At 44.1% G+C, this 23707-nt stretch overlaps 1 protein-coding gene across 2 annotated transcripts in view; it reads left to right on the top strand.

Annotated features, from left to right (window-relative positions):
* The window catches only part of dph1 (diphthamide biosynthesis 1), an 831546-nt gene that overhangs the window by 662190 nt on the left and 145649 nt on the right, over positions 1–23707 (top strand). For both annotated transcript variants that reach the window (XM_063031915.1, XM_063031914.1), the window contains one exon: positions 3381–3537. In XM_063031915.1, coding sequence (XP_062887985.1) covers positions 3381–3537 — 157 coding nt within the window. The remainder of the gene's footprint in view (positions 1–3380; positions 3538–23707) is intronic.

Raw genomic sequence — 23707 nt, 5'->3', positions numbered from 1 at the left:
GGTCAAGAGTCTTTTTGGGAAATGATTCCATAAATATCAAACTCTGCTGGGGGAGCGGCTGGGGGGACATGGCTGGGGAAGATAAATTCTACCTGGATTTGTAAAGTTAAAAATGAAAATCCCCATAATCTATGTAAGTAGCTAGCCGAGATAATAGCAAGTGAATTGCTGCTGGATTTTATCTGCACTTAACATCACCGACAACTGGAAGTAATTATCTGGGAATTAACATAACAACCTTTTTCTGCTTGTTGATATTGATGGCGGTTTATTATTGTCACATGTACCCATATACCATGAAAAGCTTGTCTTGCATACTGTTTATACAGATCAAATCATTACACAGTGCATTGAGCTAAAACAATAACAATTCAGAATGAAGTGAAATAGATACTGAAAAAGTGTAGTTCAGGTAGACAAAGTGCAAGATCTTGTAGTACTGTGCTCAGTTCTGGTCGCCTCACTACAGGAAGGATTTGGAAACTATAGAAAGGGTGCAGAGGAGATTTACAAGGATGTTGCCTGGATTGAGGAACATGCCTTATGAGAATAGGTTGAGTGAATTTGGCCTTTTTTCCTCGGAGTGACGGAGGATGAGAGGTGACCTGATAGAGGTGTATAAGATGATGAGAGGTATTGATCGTGTGGATAATCAGAAGCTTTTTCCCAGGGCTGAAATGGCTAGCACAAGAGGGCACAGTTTTAAGATGCTTGGAAGTAGGTACAGAGGAGATGCCAGGGGTAAGTTTTTTACGCAGAGAGTAGTAAGTGCATGGAATGCGCGGAATGGGCTGCCGGCGACGGTGGTGGAGGCGGATACGATAGGGTCTTTTAAGAGACTCCTGGGTAGGTACATGGAGCTCAGAAAAATAGAGGGCTATGGGTAACCCTAGGTAATTTCTAAGGTAAGGTCATGTTCGGCACAGCTTTTTGGGACGAAGGGCATGTATTGTGCTGTAGGTTGTCTATGTTTCTATAACAAGATAAGTGGTGAGGGCAAGAGTTCATCTTATCGTACAAGATGTCCATTCAATAGTCTGGTAACTGTCCCTGAGCCTGGTGGTTCGAGCTTTCAGGCTTTTGTATCTCCTACCCAAAGGGAGAAGAGAGAAGATTATTTGATTATTCTGGCTGCTTTACTGAGGCAGAGAGAGTGGCAGAATTGAACCACAGGCACTGGCGCTGCAGAGTGATATAGACTACTGTGCCGCCGTAAACCCGCATCACGGGAGCTGTGAGTCCACAGCTCAGCCCACTGTGCCTGAGTACAATAACACCCTGACTTTCATAAGAACACACAAGAAATAGGGGCAGGAGTCGGCCATCTGGCCTGTCGAGCCTGCTCCGCCATTCAATATGATCATGGCTGATCTGACCATGGACTCATCTCCACCCACCTGCCTTTTCCCCATAACCCTAATTCCCCTACTATGCAAAAATCTGTCCAACCTTGTCTTAAGTATATTTTCTGAGGTAGCCTGCACTACTTCATTGGGCAGAGAATTCCACAGATTCACCACTCTCTGGGAAAAGCTGTTCCTCCTCATCTCCGTCCTAAATCTACTTCCCCGAATCTTGAGGCTATGTCCCCTAGTTCTAGTCTCACCTACTAGTGAAGGCAACTTTTCTGCCTCTATCTTATTTATCCTTTTCATAATTGTATATGTTTCTATAAGATCTCCTCTCATTCTTCTGAATTTCCCCAAGTACAGTCCCAGGCAACTCAATCTCTCCTCCTAGTCTAACCCCCTCATCTCTGAAATCAACCTGGTGAACCTCCTCTGCATCACCTCCAAAGCCAGTATATCCGTCCTCAAGTAAGGAGACCAGAACTGCCCACAGTACTCCAGGTGCGGCCTCACCAGTACCCTGTACAGTTGCAGCATAACCTCCCTGCTGTTAAATTCAATCCAGCTACCATAAAGATGCTACGTAAATATGAGTTATTGTTGTTGTTGTGAACTACCAGGCAACCTGCCAATGCTCCACTTAACATCTTACAGTCCTGCATTGAGTGGAAGCCATACATATCCCCTGGTGGGAAAGAAGACAGGCCGGCACCAACAATTTCTTCGAGTATCACTGGCAGAACCAGTGTTGGTTCCCCATCCCAGACTTCTTGAATATGTATTGAGGGAGCATTCCACTGTCTTTGGGGCTACAACTGAACAAAAGCCATGTGTGCCAACCCTACAGGACTTTAAAGACCCCACCACCCCTTCAAAGGACAGCACACGAGGTCTTCCCTTGACCAACGTTACCAAAACAAGTTGCTCACTCATGATGCTAGTGGAAACTCCCGGGGTATAAACTTAATAACCTGTTTTGCAGATGAAATAACGGAGTTCAGGAGCCATTTAAGCAGGTGTGTAAATGTGCCGAGAATGGAGGGTTGTAGATCCTGTCTAGGCATTTACAATTAGTTTTTCAGTCCTGATGAAGGGTGTCATCCTGAAATGATGACTGTTCAATATCCTCCATAGACACTGCCTGACCTGCCGAGTTCCTGAAGCATTTTGTGTGTGTGTGTGTTGCTCTGGATTTCTGGCATCCACAGAACCTCTTGTGTTTAGAATCAGTTTAATTTTGTATTATGGTCAGCACAATAACTGTAGGCCGAAGAGCCTCTTCTTGCACTCTGTTGGTTTGTGTTCTGTTCCATACATTACAATACTGGCTATAATTCAGAAATACTTCATTGCCTGCAAAGTTCTTTGGGATTGTCCTGAGCAGTGAAAGGTGCTACAGAAATGTACAAGCTTCTGTTTCTCCACTTCACGTGATCAACTCTTAACGAACTGCCCCACTGAGGTGGCCTCAGTACCTTGCTCACCCTCTCAATGGCGTGTGCACTCTGTGGCCACTTTATTCATGGCCTTCTGCTGCTGTAGCCGTCCACAAGGTTTGATGTGTTGAGTGTTCAGAGTTGCTTTTCTACATAATACTGGGGTTATTTGAGTTACTGTCACTTTCCTGTCAGCTTGAAGCAGTCTGGCTATTCTCCTCTGACTTCTCTCATTAACACAGAGTTTTCACCCACAACACTGCCACTCACTGGAGATTTATAGTTCTTTTGCACTATTCTCTGTAAAAGCTAGAGATTGTTGTGCCTGAAAATCTCAGGAGATCAACAGTTTCTAAGATATTCAAACCACCCATCTGGCACCAACAATTATTCCAAGGTCAAAGTCACTTAGATCACATTTCTTCCTCACTCTGATGTTTGGTCTGAACAACAACTCAACCTGTTGACCATGTCTGCATGCTTTTATACACTGAGTTGCTGCCACATGATTGGCTGGTTAAATATTTGCATTAATGAGCAGGTGTACAGGTGTACCTAATAAAGTGGGCACTGAGTGTATTCTTTGATATTGCAGGTATGATCCCTACAGCAAAGTGCTCTCCCGTGAGTACTACGATCACGTGGCAATGCAGGAGATCAGAAAGGATGCCATAGCGACGGCAGCAAAGGCAAAGATGTGGGGCCTGATTCTTGGAACACTCGGACGGCAAGGCTCTCCTAAGATCATGGAGGTACAAAGAGTCGAAGTCTGTTACAGGACTGTGGTGCTTATTTCCAGTTCTTCAAAAGATGTGTCAAATTTGCAATTCAAGGCACAAAGTTGCAAGGTTTGATTTGGAGAGATTGGAAATTAGGCTTACATTTTTATTGAATTGGAATGTTAAAGGACTGATTTGATTGGAGTTCTTTCAGGATTCTGAAAGGAATTAACAATCTAAAAAGACCTTTTCTTGCTAATTGGAAAATTTTGGATAGGAAAGGTATTGGTATTGGTTTATTGTTGTCACATGAAAGGCTGTACTGTTCATTCCGATCAGATCATTGCAGCGCATTGAGCTAAAACAGTAACAATGCAAAATAAAGTGCAAAAGCTATCAAAAGTGTACAATGCGGGGAAACGATAAACTACAGAATCTCAATGAGGTAGATCGTGGGGCCAAGAATCCATCTTATCAAGGATCAACTTGATTCATCTATTAGGAATTTGCTGTGGTGTCTTGGCACGGCATGCAAGAGAGGAATACAGCATTCAACAATTATAAGAATAATTACTGTATAAAAAATAAACTCAGAGGTTAAAGTACGGGTGTGCATAAATACCCCATGTACTTACAATGTAAACAACAATATAAAAAGTGGTTTAAGGTGTTTACGGTGGAGTTCAGTGACTGAGGTAATAGAGGGTGGTGGGGTCATACAGGAGGTCCGTTCAAGTGTCTCTAACAGTGGCATAGAAGCTATCCCTGAGCCAAGTGGTATGCACATTCAGGATTCTGTCCAATGGAGAGGGGAGAAGGAAGGGCATCCTGGGTGGGTGGGACCTTTGATTATTCTCTCTGCTTTACTGAGGCAGTGAGAAGTATAAATAGAGTGGAGCTGCTTCCTGTGATGTGCAGAGCTGTGTCCACAACTCTCTGCAGTTACGTGCGTTCTCATGCAGAGCAGTTTCTATACCAAGCTGTTATGCCTCCAGATTTCTATCGTCATCATCATTATTTGCCGTGTCGTATGATGTGGCGTTCATAGTCTATGACCATGATTGTTCTTGGCAAATTTTTCTGCAGGCATGGTTTGTCATTGCCTTCTTCTGGGCAGTGACTTTACAAGACTAGCGACCCCAGCCATTATCAATACCCTTCAGAGATTGTCTGTCTGGCATCAGTGGTCGCATAACCAGGACTTGTGATATGCACTGGCTCCTCATACAACCATCCACCACCTGCTCCCATGGCTTCTGTGACCCTGATCGGGGAGCTACGCAGGTCCTACACCTTGCCCAAGGGTGAGCTGTAGGCTAGCAGAGGGAAGGAGTGGCTTACACCTCCTTTGGTAGAGATGTATTCCACCCCACCACCCAATGATTTCTATATTGATAAAAAATTGGTCAGGGTTGACGGGGACATGCCGAGCGTCTTTAGCCTTGTGAGGAAGTAGAGGTGTCGGTGTGCTTTCTTGGTTGTAACATCAACGTGGTTGGAGCAGGACAGACTATTGGGATGTTTAGAGGGACATGGGCCAGGTAGGACTCGCTAAGGTGGACATCATGGTCAGCATGAACCAGTTGGAAAAAAGCCCTATTTCCATGTGGTATGACTCCACAATTCTATAACTTAGACCGAAGAAACTGACCCTAACCACCAACTTAACCATTCAGAGGTGAAGTTTGGAAACTTCTGCTCACAGGAAGCATAGTGGAAGTGTGGAGTTCTCTCCCAGTAAATGTAATTGATGCCAGCTCAGTAATAAATGGCACCTGAGTCTGCTAGGTTATTTTCTAGAGAAATTCATGAAAGGGACAATGAATACGGTTAAGATAAAAGGTCATTGTTTTTTCTTATATAGTCATATGTACTGAGTTATAATGAAAAGCCTTTTGTCTGCCTGCCATTCAGACAGATGATTCTCTACATAACTGCATTGGGTTGATACAAAAGCAACACCATAACAGAATGCAGATATAGTGTTAACGTCACAGCGGAGTGCAGTGCAGGTAGACACTTTTCAAGGCTCTGTTGTCAGGTTTGACCATGAATGTTGCATCCTAGCTATCTATGCAAGCCAGGGCAGTACGATACAGAGAGCAAGCTGTTGCCTATGTAGCAAGCTCCCCCTCTCCATGCATCTGATGAACCCAAAGGAACAGCAGTGACTGATACAGTTTGGCACCAGCAGCATCACAGAAATTGCAAATCAGTGCTGAGCTCATCTCAGGGACTCCAGCACTGGATTTGTCCCTTGGGGTTTACTCCCGAAGCCTTACCTTGAGTGGGTATAGCTGCAAGACAGCAGAGGTTTGAGATCAGAGTTTTCCTTATAGATGAGCTGCCAACCATGCTGATGATCCCCAACTGCCCGGCGATTTATTTTAAGACACTGATAACCCACCTTTGCCCTTTCTTCTGTCAGTAAAAATGGTTCCGCCAGGCTAAGTAACTAAGCCACATGTGAAGGCCAGGGACTTGGTTGTCAGAGGCTATTTGAGACACACACCATTGGGAGCATTGAGTTGTCATTGGAGTTTATCCCCATTACCACCCCTTGGCTATAACACCCTTAAGGAACCACAGGTAGACAAATAAGATACATACCGATCAGCCATGATTTTATTGAGTGGCAAAACAGGCTGAAGGACTGATTGGCCTCCAGTCCTTCCCATAGAACATAAAACAGTGAACAGAACTGCATAGGAGCAGCCCTTTGGCCCACAATTTTATGCTAAACCTAATTCCTTTTGTCTGCACATGGGCCATATCCCTCCAGTCTCTGCATGCGTCAATCTAAAAGCCTCTTCAACAGCTCTACCATCACCACCCTTGCAACATATTTCAGGCATCCACCACCTGCTGTGTAAAAGAAACTTGCCCTACTTATCTTCTCTCACCTTAACCATGTACGTACATCTCAAACGTGGGACAAAAACACTGACTGTGCCTCAATCTGTGTCTCTAACCATCCGAAGAATATTGGCAGCATGCTGATTACAAACCTTAGACCTAGTACAGAAAACAATATTCTCACCATAGTGATCAGCCTGAAATCTAAGGATCTCAGATAACTGCTAATCTCTGTGACATGTTTCTGGGGACTATTGGCGAAAGCAATGTCTGTTCCTTCAGGTTCAGGTTAAACAGGAGCCTCAGTCCATATGATGCGGACCGGATTTCAAACAACCTTCCATTAAAATTAAATGTCAGGTTAGAAATTGTAAAGAAGAATTGTTCACGTTTCACTGAGAAGTGATTAAAAATTAGAAAGAAGACCATTTCTTCAATCGCAGTTCAATATGTTCCTGAGCTGAATCCGTAATTGCTTCAATGTGACCAAGTGTGCAGACTGCATAGAGCAAGTTAAGGCAGATCTTTGTCTCCTTTTATCCCCGAAGCTTCCAGACCTCGGATCTTACTACAGGAAATTTTCGTCGCCTCCTTCCCACCCTCCCCAGCAGCCACTGAGAGATGACGAACTCGCCTTACAGGAGCACCATCCTTGCCTGATCCCTCTTTTTAAGTCTTTTGGATCCTCTTACTCCCACCGTCAGGCGATGCAGAGCGCTGAAGTTTTATTTTTGGAGTTTCTCAGAAGTGCATCAGAACAGCTGGGACCCTTTTCTCACTTCGCACACTCTGGCTGTTGGTTTGGGTCTTGGCAGAGGCAGGCAGCTGCCAGTATGGCTGTTCTAACGGTGTGTGCCAACTACTGCATACCATAAAATATATGGACAAAATATATATTGGGATATGGTTTTTCCATTAGAGAACTGGAGACTGGAGGCGGGGTGGGGGATGTGGAGAGGATGTTTATTAATAGCCCTGTTATGTATTTCATTAATCCAGTAGGTGGCTTTACTCTCTAGTCACAGTCTGTTTCAGACTGGGATTGACCTCACAGAAAGGTCAGTCAGCACCAAGGAGACCTCTCTTCCTTTGTTCTGATGCCAGTACAGTAAGTCCACCAGGTTTTGCCTTCAGGGTGAAACATCAGGAGAGATTCTAAGCCATCTGCAACATCTGTTGTATCTGCATGTTTTCAGAGATCCAGTATGAAAAAAAAATGTTTATCCTGCTGTGTGCCTTTGCAGAGCGAAGGTGTGTTGGTTGCCACAAGAGGAAGTGGTTTCAGCATCGCCTATCTTCATGAACCTGCTCATCCAAAACAGCTGCATCACATAAAATCCCCTCACTCTTCTAGTACAGCAACACAATTTCTTCTACTTGGTTCATATTCCACATTTGCCTTGTTCTTCCCCATCCCCATAACCTCCTCTCGGGGTGCAACTGTCTGAGACTCCTGCACTCCCCCAATTCTGTCCTCTTGTTTGTTTCCCCATCATTGACGGCGAAGGGAACTATGGAATTCCCTTACTAAACTTCAAAGATTTCTTTCCTTCCTCTAACAACAAACGAAAGAAAATCTGCAGATACGAGGAAATCTGTAGATGCTGGAAATCCAATCAACACACACAAAATGCTGGAGGAACTCAGCAGGCAAGGCAACATCTAAGGAAAAGAGCACAGTCGAAGTTATGGGCTGGGACTCTTCAGCAGACGCAGGGTTTTGGCCCGAAACATCGACTGTACTCTTTTCCCTGGATACTGCCTGGCCCGCTGAGTTCCTCCAGTATTTTGTGTGTTCCCTTCCTCTAAGCTTTCTTTAAAATTTACACAAACCTTTTCCCTCATCTGTCTTAATCTCACCTCATGTGGCTCAGAATAATATTTGTTTTGATGGATACCAAAAACACAAGATTCTGCAGATGCTAGAAATCCAGAATAACACACATAAAATTCTGAGGAAACACGGCAGGTCAGGGAAGAGAATAAAGAGCTGACGTTTTGGGCTGGGATCCTTCATCAGGAAAGCAAAGAGGCAGAAGTCAGAATAAAAAGGTGGGACAAGATGTGGAAGCCATAGAAAGGGTGCAGAGGAGATTTACAAGGATGTTGCCTAGATTGGGGAGCATGCCTTATGAAAACAGGTTGAGTGAACTCGGCCTTTTCTCCTTGGAGCGACGGAGGATGAGAGGTGACCTGATAGAGGTGTATAAGATGATGAGAGGCATTGATCGTGTGGATAGTCAAAGGCTTTTTCTCAGGGCTGAAATGGTTGCCACAAGAGGACACAGGTTTAAGGTGCTGGGGGGTACGTACAGAGGAGATGTCAGGGTTAAGTTTTTTACTCAGAGAGTGGTGAGTGCCTGGAATGGGCTGCTGGAGACGGTGGTGGAGGTGGATACGATAGGGTCTTTTAAGAGACTTTCAGATAGGTACATGGAGCTTAGAAAAATAGAGGGCTATGGGTAAGCCTAGTAATTTCTAAGGTAGGGACATGTTCGGCACAAATTTGTGGGCCGAAGGGCCTGTATTGTGCTGTAGGTTTTCTATGTTTCTAAGGGGAAGGAGTACAAGCTGGAAGGTGATAGGTGAAAACGGATGAGGGGGAAGGTGGGTGGGGGAGGGGGATAAAGTAAGAAGCTGGGAGGTGATAGGTTGAAAAGGTAAAAGGCTGAAGAAGAAGGAATCTGACAGGAGAGGAGAGTGGACCACGGGAGAAAGAGCAGGAGGAGTGACACCCTTTAAATAATGATAGATAACATTATCAGTGATTGTGAATTATGCCAGAGATCTCATTTTACATCAAGGCTATCAGTGTGACCCTCTCCAATAGTTTCATTCACCTGAAATAAGGGATTTTCCTCCTCACACTGACCCAGCTATACTCTTCAGTTCAGGCCTCTTGTGTGTTCCCTACTGTTGATGTGCAACAACCCAACAATGGAAATCCAAGTAGACCAAATGTTTTTGATTTTTTTTTTCAGTTTCTTCGTGGAGATTGCACTGTTTAGTTTGTGATTAGAAATATTGCAAGTTGTATGGGGCAAGCAGGATAAAAAGTCTGAATGGAGAGTTAATTGATTACAACATGCACAAAACACTGGAGGAACTCAGCAGGTTCAATGGCTTAATGTTTCCATTTAATATCAGAGAATGTATACAGTATACAACCTGAAGTTCTTACTCTTCACAGACATCCATGAAAACAGAAGGAAAATTCCAAAGACTGAATTAAAGAAAAATATTAGAACCCCAAAGCCCCCTCTCCCCCTCCCATGCACAAGCAGCAGCAAATCATCAACCCTTTCCCCCCTCCCCACTTATTTCAGTAGAAAGCATCAGCACCCACCACCCACCAAACAAGCAATAGCAAAGCCCCCAAAGAGAGATCCTGATCTACAGTCCAGCAAAAACTATTGTTCACCCCACAATTCGACATGCCACGGGCTCTCTCTTTCTCACTCACTAACAAGGGACAGAGAGTTGTCACCCTTTCACAGCGAGAGGGGAGACCAACAAAACAAAACAGCTCACTGATTACGATGTTACAGTCTGCTGTGTCGCTTTTATTCCAAGTTTTTCCAGTCGAAAATCACCAGCAAATTCTCCCCCACCATCGAAGGTAAGAGAGAGAGAGAGAGAGCAACTGCCTGAGTACAAAGGCCTCCGACAGCCTCACCCATTGTCACAATTCAATGTTCAGTTCTCCCGCGGCACCTCAGTCAGTTACACCAGCATGGAATTGGTTCATCCCAGGGCCACAGAGCCTCACCCCGAAGAAGCGCATCTTCCAGGAAGCATCCTGGGAATATCGAAAACAGCTGATCAGTGAGCTCTGGAAGAGGTAAAGAACCCCAGTTTGGATGCAGCTGAGAATCACGGACTCCCATCCACCTTGAAAAGGGAAAAAGAGACATTAAAGAGGAGAAATTAAGCTGTTTTGCAGATGAGCCATCTGGTGACATCTTAGCCCCGCCTCCTTGTGGTCAGGCAGCATCTGTGAAAAGGAATAAACAGACAAAGTTTTGGGCTGAGACTCTTCTTCAAGCCCATTCATTGACTGTCCCTGATCACAATACTGGAAGACTTTCAGTCATAGATTCACAAAGCACTACATCAAAGAAACAGGCCCTTTAGTCCATCTAGTTCATGCCAAGTGGTTGTACTGCCTAGTGCCATTGACCTGGACCTAGGCCATAGCCCTCCATATCCCTCCCATTCACGTACCTTCAGTTAAAAGTTGAAATCGAACCTGCATCCACCACTCTCACTGGCAGCTTGTCCCACATTCTCACCACCCTCTGTGTGAAGAAGTTCCCTCTCATGTTCTCCTTAAATTTTGAAATTAAATGCATCATTAATGTTGGAAAAACTTCAGGAGTTTCATTGGTACAAAGTGAAATTATAATGTAGCTCGCACATTCGTCTAGGGGAATCAGCTTTCGGCCCCGCCAAATAGGGCATTCAAGTTTGGGTGGCTGCTGTGTAATGTACCCCAGTACAAACTCACAATGCAAATATTACACAGTACACAATAAGCGATTAAGTGATTACACTTTATAACTCTTATTTTGTTGTGTGGTTAGTAGAGAAACAAAATATAAAAGACAAGGGCGCCACTCTTATTAAAGTTAACAGTTCGTGCACAAAAATCACCCCTCCGGTGTTCTTCCTTAAACAATCTCTGCCGAAACGCCACTAACTTCTGGACCCTCGAATTCCCGTAGATTCCATCCGGTGATCACCGAGCGCTCAACTCCCGCCAAAAACTCAGTTCCCAGCCATACTAGATAGAATCACATCTCTCCCATTGGTTAGCTATCCGTTATCTGTAGTTATAACCCAAACATTGCTGCTACAGAGAAACCATTACATCAGCAGTTAACATTACAGAGAAGCCATTTCATTAGCCTTAGCAGTTAACACTACTGAGAACCCTACAATAATATAAATTATTCCTGAGAGCAGGGATGAGCGGCCACCAGCCATCCTCACTGACCCCCTGAGTGAGCCTGTTCTGTGCTCCCAGCTCTGCCCGGCTCTACCCAGCCCCCAAGCGCTGTGGCTTTGGGGATGAAAGGTGTGCGGAAATGACCCATTCCCATCCAGCAAGAGACACCTAAAGATCCACGGCAGCCGGTAAATCCACCTCCCCATCCATCCTGCCAGTCTCTTGTATGCACAGGGCTCCATAAACTGGGTCTTCATAACTCAGCAAGGATCTGTGCTGGAGGCATTAAATGACTATAGAGGAGGGAGTTGCTGATGAATGACAGTGATGTATTTTTGCCCATGGGTAGATGGTTAGATCAAGCATCCTTCCAACATTGTGTGCTGGACAACAAGAAAGAGTTCTGAGGATATATGGAAAATCTCCAAAAATCTGGCATCCTCCAGAGTAGGATGTTTTTCAGTCCATAGGATATTATTCCTATTAATACACCACAGCCCATTCCGTAGATGTTACCTGAGATGTTATGTTTCTATCATCCATTCTTTGGGTTTTTTTCTGTTTCCTGGATGTCTGCAAAGAGTAAGAATTTCAGGTTGTAGACTGTATACATTCTCTGATATTAAATGGAACCATTGAACTATTGAGTATATTAAACTGATGTGTCCTGAGGAAAGGTCTCGATATGAAAAAATGGCTGTCCATTTCCCTTCATAGATGCTTCCCGACCCTCTGAGTTCCTCCAATGATTCCCAGTATCTGCAGAATCTCTCGTGCCCTGTTCAGCTGATCTGCTCATCTGATTAGTCTCATTACACAGCTTAACTTCAGTTGTGTTCTTTAAATTCCTTAGTGTTATCATATCAGTTCAAAGTTCCAAGTAAATTTATTAACAAAGTACATATATGTCACCACATAAGACTCTGAGATTCATTTTCTTGTGGGCATTCACAGTAAATACAAAGAAACATAATTGATCAATGAAAAGTGCACACAAGCTGACAAACAACCAATGAGCAAAAGACAACAAATAGTACAAATAAATAAATATTGAGAACCTAAGTTATAGAGTCCTTGAAAGTGAGTCCATAGGTCGTGGAATCAATTCAGTATTGGGGTGAGTGAAGTTATCCGACTGGTTTCAGTTAAGGGGTAATACTGTTAGTCTGGTCCCTGAGGCTTCTGTACCTCCTTCCCGATGGCAGCAGCATGAAGAGAGCATGGCCTGGTTGGTGGGAGTCTTTGATGATTGATGCTGCTTTCTTGTGACAGTGCTCCATGTAGATGTGCTCAGTGGTGGGGAGGATTTTACCTATGATGGACTAGACTAAGTCCGCTACTTTCTGAGAGCGTTACCATTCAAGGGTTTTGATATTTCCGTACCAAGCTATGATGCAGCTGGTCAATATACTCCTCACTGTGCATTTATAGAAGTTTGTCAAAATTTTATATGACATGCCTATTCTTCAGAGGGTCTGCGCTGAGACCAGCACATAAGTACCATCACAAAGAAGGCTTGACAGCAATTCTACTTTTTTAGAAGTTTGTGTAGATTCGGCATGTCATCTAAAACTTTTACAAACTTCTATAGTGCATAGTATCCTAACTGGTATGGAAACACCAATGCCCAGGAACAGAGGAGTCTACAGAAAGTGGCGTCCGCCACAGGCAAAGCCTCTCTATGAATGAGTACATTTACAAGGAGTGCTGCCACAAAAAGGCAGCATTCATCATCAAAGACCTCCACCATCCAGGCCATGCTCTCTTCCTGCTACTATCACTGGGCAGGAGGTTGGAGAAAGGGCTGGGATTGGAACTAATTAGCATGCTCCTTCAAAGTGCCAGTAAGGATGAGCTAGAATGAATGGCTTTGTTTGCATTATGATTCCTTTATAAGGCCCTGGGGAAAAAAGACCCCACATCTGTCACCAACAAGATGCATTACTTGAAAAACTGGTTAACCTTTATTTCAAACCCTACAGGGAATTTGACCTGAATTGTGTTCTAGAACCAAGATATATGGCAATTTTTCAAATTTTGTACTTATAATATGAGAAACCACACAATGCAGTTTAGTTGTACAATAGCTGTTTATGAAATGGAAGTAATCATTTCTTAATCTCTTATTTCTGTTATGAAATGCGATTTTCCCCTCCCTCCCCCAGGGAAACATTTTGAAACCCATTCATTAGTTAGGATATAGGCTTGTGGATCTTTAATGGAATTGATACGTCTTTTTTTAATTCCGACTACATTCTGCCTGACTAGACTTAATGACTAGTCTGTGCGAGTCTGCACGCCCATTCATTCCAGGCTTCATTTAGCCACTCACCCAAGAGCTGGGAGCAGCCAAACAATTAGCAGGAGCCTAAATGCTTCTATTCAAAAACCCTATTTGAAGGGGAAATGTGGGGAGGGTGGAAATCAGTCAGCTCAGTACTCATTAAAACAGCTCAATAGAGAGATGCCTTTCATCTCACGTTGTCGCTTTGATAATTCTGCAATGATTTTTTTTCTTATTATTTATGAAGCTAGGGTGCATTGAATTGACCTCTTCAAAGTCGCCCTCTTGCTCTCTCTCTCTTTCTCTCATTCTCTCTCTCCATCTCATTCTCTATCTCCCTCTCCCTCTCTCTCCTCTCTCCCCTTCCCTCTCTCCCCCTCTCTCTGTCTGTCTGTCTCTCTCTCTCTCTCTCTCTCTCTCTCTCTCTCTCTATCTCTATAAATATATATAGAGATAGATATTGAAGGAAACTGGTATTGTGTATTTAACATATCAGTAGCATTTGAGTAATATTGTAAATATGTTTGATTAAACATTCTTTGCTGTTTACATAATGCATTGCGTGTTATATATATATAACTCGGCCTGTAAAAAACAGGCAAAAATGCTAAAGAGATGGCAAGGTTGCCACCCGATGTACCATGAGGTGCCGAAAGGAAAAAGTATATATATCTCTCTCTCAATACGGAGGATAAGGCAGATACAAGGTAGTTTTGTTGGTTAACTGGATGCGATTGTGTCCATCTTTCCCCCATTTGTTATGTTTCGTAACTCCAAAACATGAAATTAATTGAAAAGAGAACAGGAGTTCGAAATGCGAGTTTAACTTCATGCGAGGTGCACGCATATCACGTGGTGACATTTATGTACACAACAGCTAACCCACATTGCATTATGTAAACAACAAAGAGTGCTTAATCAAACAACATATTTACAATATTACTCAAATACTACCGATATGTTAAGTACACAACACCACTTCCCTTCAAAAACACAAGGGCACTTTCTCAGCTTTGATCATTGCTGCTCTGAAAGGCAGAGAGCGTCCTGGGGATACACTTGATGAATTGAAGGCGCATTATTAAGAAGCAGCCATGTTAAGGGATGAGCTAACAACGGTTCCGAAAGAAAGACTCACCTAATCTCAGGATGTCCCAAAGTACTTTACAGCCAATTACGTTTCTCTGTATGTGTTGTCACTGTGGTACTGTAGGCAGCATGGCAGCCAATTGGGGCACAAAAAGGTCCCACAAAGAGAAATGGCATAATAAATCCTATGTTCATGTTACATTGGCTGAGCGTTGAACCGGAGGGAACATCTATGAGCCTCTTTCAGTACACAAGATATATAACAGCACAGTAAGGAGGGGGTGTATCACTCAGGAAATCTGGCAGGCTTGCTCCTGGGCCTGGTCACGATCACCATTCACTGGATCCAGGTGGCAGGCAGTCAAGCTCGGCCCGAGCTGCCTGCCTGCTCCTTTCCTGTGGTTACATTTGTGCCCCGGTGCCCTTGGGGAGGGACCACTCTATGGACACAGTGGGGGATTTCTGAGAATGTAAGCCTCCTCAAGGAATTAAGGTTATTTTTACACAATAGTAATCATAGCTTAATTTGAAATTGTTAATAGCTTTGTAAACTCCTGACCATTATGACTGGACTTTGTGGACGAATATACTTTTTTGTATGTTTGTAACAAAAGAGTACAGCACCAAGGCTGAAATGGCTAGCACGAAAGGGCACAGTTTTAAGGTGCTTGGAAGTAGGTACAGAGGGGTAAGTTTTTCACGCAGAGAGTGATGAGTGCGTGGAACGGGCTGCCGGCGATGGTGGTGGAGGCGGATACTATAGGGTCTTTTAAGAGACTCCTGGGTAGGTACATGGAGCTCAGAAAAATAGAGGGCTGTGGGTAACCCTAGGTAATTTCTAAGGTAAGGACATGTTCGGCACAGCATTGTGGGCTGAAGGGCCTGTATTGTGCTGTAGGTTTTCTATGTTTCTAATACAGGCCCTTCTCCCTGACATTATCTGTCAGAGTGATCTCGTCTTCCTTTCACTCCTTATTTCCCTTAAGTGTACTCCTATGACACTGTAAGCAAAGTTTGAACAAAGAAATGACATTTTTATACAGAAATTGACTGGTTTGATGCAGGTATTGACCATGTGGAAACCTTGTGGAAGTTCAAACTCCTTATTGGCATAATCAATTACATTACGATAATAAATGCATTAGCACTCAATAAAATCTACACATTAATGACTAATTATACTTCAGAATAAGTAAAGGCACTGATCAATAGTAAGTGTCACCCTAGAATCCATTGTTTGCATCCTTAATGTCCCGATATGCCAAATGCCATTGACCCCCATGCCGTACATAGGAAAACAATGTTTTTCAAAGACCTTTTTTGCCTGGGTTGACTGTACACTATCTGTAGACAATCTTTGCCTGGACATTATTTTAACCCATGCCTTTTCACCAAGTCCACAGTTTCTGTAGCTAAATACATGGGAGAAGAAGGTGTGCTGTGTTTTATTAGGTACGCTGTCTGGACTTCGCAATTACAGTGGATTCTGGTTAATCGGGACATATTGGGACCAGTACATTTTGGCCCAAGTAAGTGGCTACCCCAATTAGCTGAAATTTCATGGAAATAGTTAAAAAGGTATAAAAAAGACAAACAACCATTTAACTGAGTAACAAATTATGTATTTAGATGAAATACAGAACAAATTAGAACACTACCAATACTAATTCAGTACTCTTAAACTGTGTATTGGTTTCTAATTGTTACCAACGGAGGAAGTCATTTGGTTTATGCTACCGTGTTGTTTTGATTGACTGTAAATGAACAAAATCAGCACAGGCACCTAATGCAGATAGTGGGCTGCCTTCAAAGAGTGTTTTCGGCAATTGCATCCTCCAAATCTTCATTTTAATTGTAACATTCAAGATGATTGTCAATACCTTCAAATTCTTCATATCCTAACTTGCTGAAGAAGGGAAATCATTTTATTTTCACTCCTGGCTATTTTTGACATCTCCAAACTGGAATGCTTGAAACCACAGTGAGCAAAACAGTTCTTAATTGTCTTACTGTGTATTGTTCAGCATTTAATACCATCATTCCCACAATCCTGAGTGAGAAGTTACTGAACCTGGGTCTCTGTACCTCCCTCAGCAACTGGATCCTCGACTTCCTAACCAGAAGACCACAATCTGTGCGGATTGGCGATAACATCTCCTCCTCGCTGACGAACAACACTGGCGCACCTCTGGGGTGTGTGCTCAACCCACTACTCTACTCTTTATATACACATGACTGTGTGGCTAGGCATAGCTCAAATACCATCATTTGCTGACAATACAAACATTGTTGGTAGAATCTCAGGTGGTGACGAGAGAGCGTACAGGAGTGAGATATGCCAACTAGTGGAGTGGTGCCACAGCAACAACCTGGCACTCAACGTCAGTAAGATGAAAGAGCTGATTGTGGACTTCAGGAAGGGTAAGACGAAGGAACACATACCAATCCTCATAGAGGCATCAGAAGTGGAGAGAGTGAGCAGCTTCAAGTTCCTGGGTGTCAAGATCTCTGAGGATCTGACTTGGTCCCAACATATTGATGCAGTTATAAAGAAGGTAAGACAAGACTGAAAGAAGCTGGAGAGGACTGTAAGTTTAGTCGGCTCCATCTTGGGTACTAGCCTACAAAGTACCCAGGACATCTTCAGGGAGCAGTGTCTCAGAAAGGCAGCGTCTATTATTAAGGACCTCCAGCACCCAGGGCATGCCCTTTTCTTACTGTTACCATCAGGTAGGAGATACAGAAGCCTGAAGGCACACACTCAGCGATTCAGGAACAGCTTCTTCCCCTCTGCCATCCAATTCCTAAATGGACATTGAAACCCTTAGACATTACCTCACTTTTTTAATATATAGTATTTCTGTTTTTTTGCACGATTTTTAATCTATTCAATAAATGTATACTGTAATTTATTTATTTATTTGTTTATTATTATTTTATTTTGGTTTTTTTCTTCTATATCATGTATTGCATTGAACTGCTGCTGGTAAGTTAACAAATTTCACATCACGTGCCGGTGATAATAAACCTGATTCTGATTCTGATACTCACCAACTATCAGTGACAAAAACTGCTGCTTTTTGAACGCAAGCGCACAAGTGATGCTGTTTAAAATATGATCACTCTAAGCATGGTCTAGTGTCTAATGGCCACACAACAGGCACGTGACTGATGCTAATTAGAAAATGTTCAGCAATAGTCACCTGCCCCAATTAATCAGAATAGTGTCCTAAACAAACGAAAGGAATCCCCGCTATTTTCTTGATTTATTTTTATTCATTAAGAGTTGGCCCAAATAAGCATCTACCCTGATTAACTGATGGCCCAATTAACCTGAATCCACTGTATTTGGGGCATTCCATAGGCACTGGAAGAGCTCAGCAGATCAGGCAGCATCTATAAAGGGAAGTGGACAATCATCATTTTGGGTTGAGATCCTTCACCTGAACTCAGATAAAGGGTCTCAATCCAACACGTCAACTGTTCTTTTCCCTCCACAGATGCTGCCTGACCTCCTGAGTTCCTCCAGCACCTTTTGTGTTGCTCCAGATTCCACGATCTAAAGTCCGCATTTGGAGTTACATGAACAGCCGGACCCAAAGTATCGACCATCCCTTTACCTCCATGGATGCTCCTTCGACCCGCTGAGAACCTGCAGCACTTTGCTTTTTTGGCCAGTCAGATCTGAAGTTAGTAGAGCACCCCTTTAAATGATGAGGAAGCAACAAACTGGAACAGTGACCCTTATTCTGCGGAGACTTCTATGGAGATTGAATGGCTTCTGCTTTCTGCTCCAAATGACGTCAGCACTGGTATAAACGTGTTTGATCTACCTAATTTGGTGCAATTCTGTGGAATTCACCGCCACAAATGACTGTGGAAGCCAAGTCACTGGGTATGTTTAAAGTGGAGGTTGATAGGTTCATGATTGATCAGGGCATCAAAAGTTACGTGGAGAAGGCAAGAGGATGGGGGTTGAGGGGGATATTTAATCAGCAATGACGGAATGGCAGAGCAGACTCGATGAGCCGAATGGCCTAATTCTGCTCCGATGTCTTATGGTCTTATGGAGACCATTCTGTGGAGGTTGAAGAGACGTCAGCACTGGTATGAATGTGTTTTGTGTAGATAATGTGGTGCAAGACTGTTGCCAGGAAAGCTTCAAGCCCCTGTGACGTGGGTAGAGCATGGAGTGACGTGGGTGGCTGGAGCAGGCTGCAACACAGTGAGCAACAAGTCCAGCTCCACCGCTATCCTGCGACTCGCTGACCGGGGTAGACCCGCAGTACTTGGCGTCCCTAATATCCACCGGTGTCTTGCAATCGTGAAAAAGACGTAAAGGACGAACAGTTACACCTTGTATTGGCCCCAGAAAGGTTGCTGCATCTGAGCGCACCATCATCTTACCAGCTGATGTGATTTCGCACAGTTTTGATCACTCCAGGAGAAGTTGAATTGGATTGTGTAGTGCATAATAATCAGAAGCTACCTGACCTAGTTTCTAGACTCAAATCATCAATAAATGTCACCGCTGCAGAATTTGCATTTTTATTCATTTTGTGTAGGGAATGTTGCACGTGGTTTTCCAGGCCCTCAGAGGAAACGCTGACTAATCCCATGTGTGTGTGTGTGTGTAGGGGGAAGCTGGCATAACAATAGCAGCAAACGTAACGGGTTGAAAAGGTTTCTAACAGGCATTAGTGTTACTAACACTGACCAGTTTATTTTCTGCATTATGTCGACAAAAAGGATTGGTGCGCTTTTCGATGCTTTTTTTTCAATAACTGAAAATACCTGCCAGGCGTTAATAAAAACCAAAGTAACACCCTCGAACTGAACCAAAAAACAATTATCCAAAATATCCAAGCCTGCTTATTCATTCGAGGTGTTGTTCAAACGCAAATTGTTGCCATTTTAAAGCTGCCGCCTCAGCAAACACCTTGAGCTTGTTCAACATCATTTTGCAGCGTTTGATCGCCTCGGCTGGGCTAAATTATTTTATGCTTTGCACTTACTACAGCTATAAAGTAATACAGCACAGAAATAGGCCCCTTTACTCAAAGCAACAGACACAAGATGCCGGAGTAACTCAGCAAGTCAGGTAGCATCTATGGAAATGAATAGATAGTTGACGTTTTGAGCCAAGGCCCTTGTTCAAGCCTGAGAAGGAAGGGGGAAGATGCCCAGAACAAAAAAGGTGGGGGTGAGGGGAAGGAAGCTAGCTAGAAAGTGATAGGTGAAGCCAGGTGGGTGGGGAAGGTAAAGGTCTGGAGAAGAAGAAATTTGATAGGAGAGGAGAGTGGACCTTTGGGGAAAGGGGAGGAGGAGGAGATGGAAGGGGGAGTAATAGGTAGGGGAGAGGAAGTTTAAGGTCAGAGTGGGGAATAGAGGAAGGTGGTGGGGGGGGGATTTGTTTACGAGAAGGAGAAATTGATACTCATGCCATCAGGTTGGAGGTTACCCAGACGGAATACAAGGTGTTGCTCCTGCACCCTGAGAGTGGCCACATTGTAGAACAAGAGGAGGCCATGGACCAACATGTCAGAATGGGAATGGGAATCAGGACTAAAACGTTTGGCCACTGGGAAGTTCCGCTTTTGGCAGATGGTGTGGGGGGGTGGGCACTTGACAAAGCTGTCTCCCAATTTAGCCCTTTGGCCCAAATCATCCATGTGGACCAAGGTGTCCATCTAAGCTGGTTCCATTTGCCAGAGTTTGGCCCATTTCCCCCTAATGTTTCTATTCACTTACGTCTACGAATGTCAAAGTCAAAGTCTATTTTTTTGTTACATGCACAAGTGTGTGTATACACCGGTGCAATGAAAACCTTACTCGCAGCAGTATCACAGGAACAATCATCAGGCGTGCAGCAGTCACAAGAAAAACATAAACATTTACGGGAACTCAAAACTAATAAGTTCATTTTAATTTAAAAGTGATTAGAGAGGTCATAGTGTTGCCAAACAGTAGGGTTTTTGCCTGTTGGTTGAGGTATGCGCCTCAAATAGCTTCTGACAACCAAGTCCAGCTCCTGGCCTTCACGTGTGACTTAGCTGCTAAGCCTGCCGGAACTGTTTCTACTGACAGGAGAAGGGGCGAAGGCGGGTTACTGGTGCCTTAAAACCAGTCGCTTTAGGCAGATGGGGCTCGGCAGTTGTAGTTAGCAGCTCATATAGGTGAAGGAAAACTCTGATCTCAAACCTCTGCTGCCTTGCGGCTCTACCCACTCATGGGAAAACTTTGGGAGTAAACCCCTGAGTAAAAGTCAGAGCTGGAGTCCCTAAGGCAGTCCTATGTTGAGTTCAATGCTGAGTGGCAACTCCTGCAAGTTGGAGCCAAACTGTATCAGCCCCTGCAGTTCCTTTGGCTTCATCAGATGTGTGGAGAAGGGGAGCTTAGTCATAGTCATACGTTATTGATCCAGGGGAAATTGGTTTTCGTTACGGTTGCACCATAAATAATTAAATAGTAATATGTAAATTATGCCAGGAAATAAGTCCAGGACCAGCCTATTGGCTCAGAGTGTCTGACCCTCCAAGGGAGGAGGTGTAAAGTTTGATGGCCACAGGCAGGAATGACTTCCTATGACGCTCTGTGTTGCATCTCAGTGGAATGAGTCTCTGGCTGAATGTACTCCTGTGCCTAACCAGTACATTATGTAGTGGATGGGAGACATTGTCCAAGATGGCATGCAACTTGGACAGCATCCTCTTTTCAGACACCACCGTCAGAGGGTTCAGTTCCATCCCCACAACATCACTGGCCTTACGAATGAGTTTGTTAATTCTGTTGGTGTCTGCTACCCTCAGCCTGCTGCCCCAGCACACAACAGCAAACATGATAGCACTGGCCACCACAGACTCGTAGAACATCCTCAGCATTGTCCGGCAGATGTTAAAGGACCTCAGTCTCCTTCAGAAATAGAGACGGCTCTGACCCTTCTTGTAGACAGCCTCAATGTTCTTCGACCAGTCCATGCTACACGGGCAACAGCTTGCTCTCCATATTGTACTGCCCGAGCTTGCATATTTAGACAGCCAGGACACAACATCTGTGGTCGTCTGTAACCAATGGAGGCCTCACTCAAGAATGGAATAGCTGAAGGAGAGTAGCTGTTTCTAAAGCTGGTGGTGTGGGACTTGATGCTTCTGTACCTCCTGCCCGGTGATACTGTAGCTGCGAGAAGGAGGGAGGATCTTTGACAATGGATGTTATCTTCTTGGGGCAGCACCTTCTGGAGATACTACTGATGGTGGAGAGAGATGTGCCCCCGATGTACGGGGTAGAATCCACTACACCCTACAACTTGTGATGTTCCTGCATATTCGAATTTCCACACCAGTCCATGATAAGGGGTCAGTGTGAAATCCCACAGCTGTCCTGTTTGTTCAGACTTCAGATTCAGGTTTATTTATGGCGCGTGCGTGGAAACATACAGTGAAATGTGTCGTTTGTGTTAACAACCAGCACAGCTGAGGATGTGTTGGGAACATCCCGCAAGTGTTGCCACACGTTGCAGAGCCAACATAGGATGACCACAGTGTTCGGCAGAACATCACCTAATAGAATATGACAGGCAACAACAGCAAAACAAGCCCCTTTCCTCCCTGCTGTCCACCCACCTGCCAAGCCACATACACAGTTCTGTAACCCCAGCACAGGCCGTCTTCAGCCTCCAGCAAAATCGTGGCTTCGTAGACACTGGGGCCAGACTCTCCCAGTGGGCTCACAGAGATTCCCAGACCCAGCCTTTGACTTCTGATCGAAATTTGGGCTTCCCACGATTGACTCCATCGCTTCTCTCCCATTGGGCACGAGCCCATGATCGAATCCATTGCTTCTCTCTGATTGAGACATCGAGCAGGGTTGAAGTCGACAAGGACGAGGGTGGAGGGCGGGCGGGTGTTCAGCGCTACCTGCGTTTGATCAGCCTTCCTCTCCCTCTTGCTAGCTGCTGTCGGAGGAAAGTGCAGGAGTCCCGGGACCCACATTGCAAGGATTGATCGGAGAGGCTGTGAACTCATTTTGGGGGGGGTCTTTGGGGTTCATGTTGCAAGTGTTCCTGAATTCTGGCTACTTTTTTTGTTGTTTTTGAGCAGTTTAATCATGGCAATCGATGTGGTCTGGAGCATTTCAGCAGAGAATGCAGAGGGCAAGCGGTGTGACGTTGAAGTAAACTAAACTGAATCATACAGGCCTCCTAGTTTGATGTTTGATATCCTATAGGTTGTCTGCTTGCTTTTCTGCTGTTTGCACAATCTGTTCTTGTTTTGTGCGTTGGGTGTTTGATGTTTTCTTGGACGGGTTCCGCGTTCTTTCTTTGTTTCGTGGCTACCTGCAGGAGGACAAATCTCAGAGTTTTATTCCGTGTACATACTTCACTGGACAGCAACTTTTTTCAAAAGCATTGCTTCCTCAGAAAGCTTTTGGGGATATGATAGACCACTTGAAACTGAACACAAATATAATTTCAGGCTACCTGTATCATGTGGGAATTTGGAGAAACAAGAAATTAGCTTCTATTGAAGATAACGCGTTTAATTGCATAACAGTGCTGATACTTCGCAATGGTTAAACTAAACTAAAACTGTTTTGTTGATGGTTTTCATTTGCACTCAGAGTCTGAGGCTTCTTGCTTATGTGTCCAACAATAATCAGCCAGCATTGATGGATTCCAGTTGCCCTGATTCTGTTTCTCCATGACCACAATGTCCTCATGAAACCTTTCATTATGCTCATCACTGACAGCACCAAGATTTGCAAGGAAAATGTCTAAATGGGAATGCAGAAAATGAATCTTTAGCGACATGTTGCACTTCATGGTTTTGTATGCTTGAAGCATGTTGTTAACCAGTTGCAAATAGTTTGGTGCTCTGTAGTTGCCAAGAAAATTTTCGGCAACATCCTTGATTGCTTTCCATGCAATTTTCTCTGGTCTCACTAGAAGTTCTTTAAATTGCCTGTCATTAATGACCTGCTTGATTTGTCAACTAACAAAAATGCCTTCCTTAATCTTGGTATCGGTT

This window comes from Mobula hypostoma, chromosome 23 (genome assembly GCF_963921235.1).
Source record: "Mobula hypostoma chromosome 23, sMobHyp1.1, whole genome shotgun sequence".
In the NCBI taxonomy this organism is placed as follows: Eukaryota; Metazoa; Chordata; class Chondrichthyes; order Myliobatiformes; family Myliobatidae; genus Mobula; species Mobula hypostoma.
This window is presented reverse-complemented; position numbering and strand designations above follow the sequence as displayed.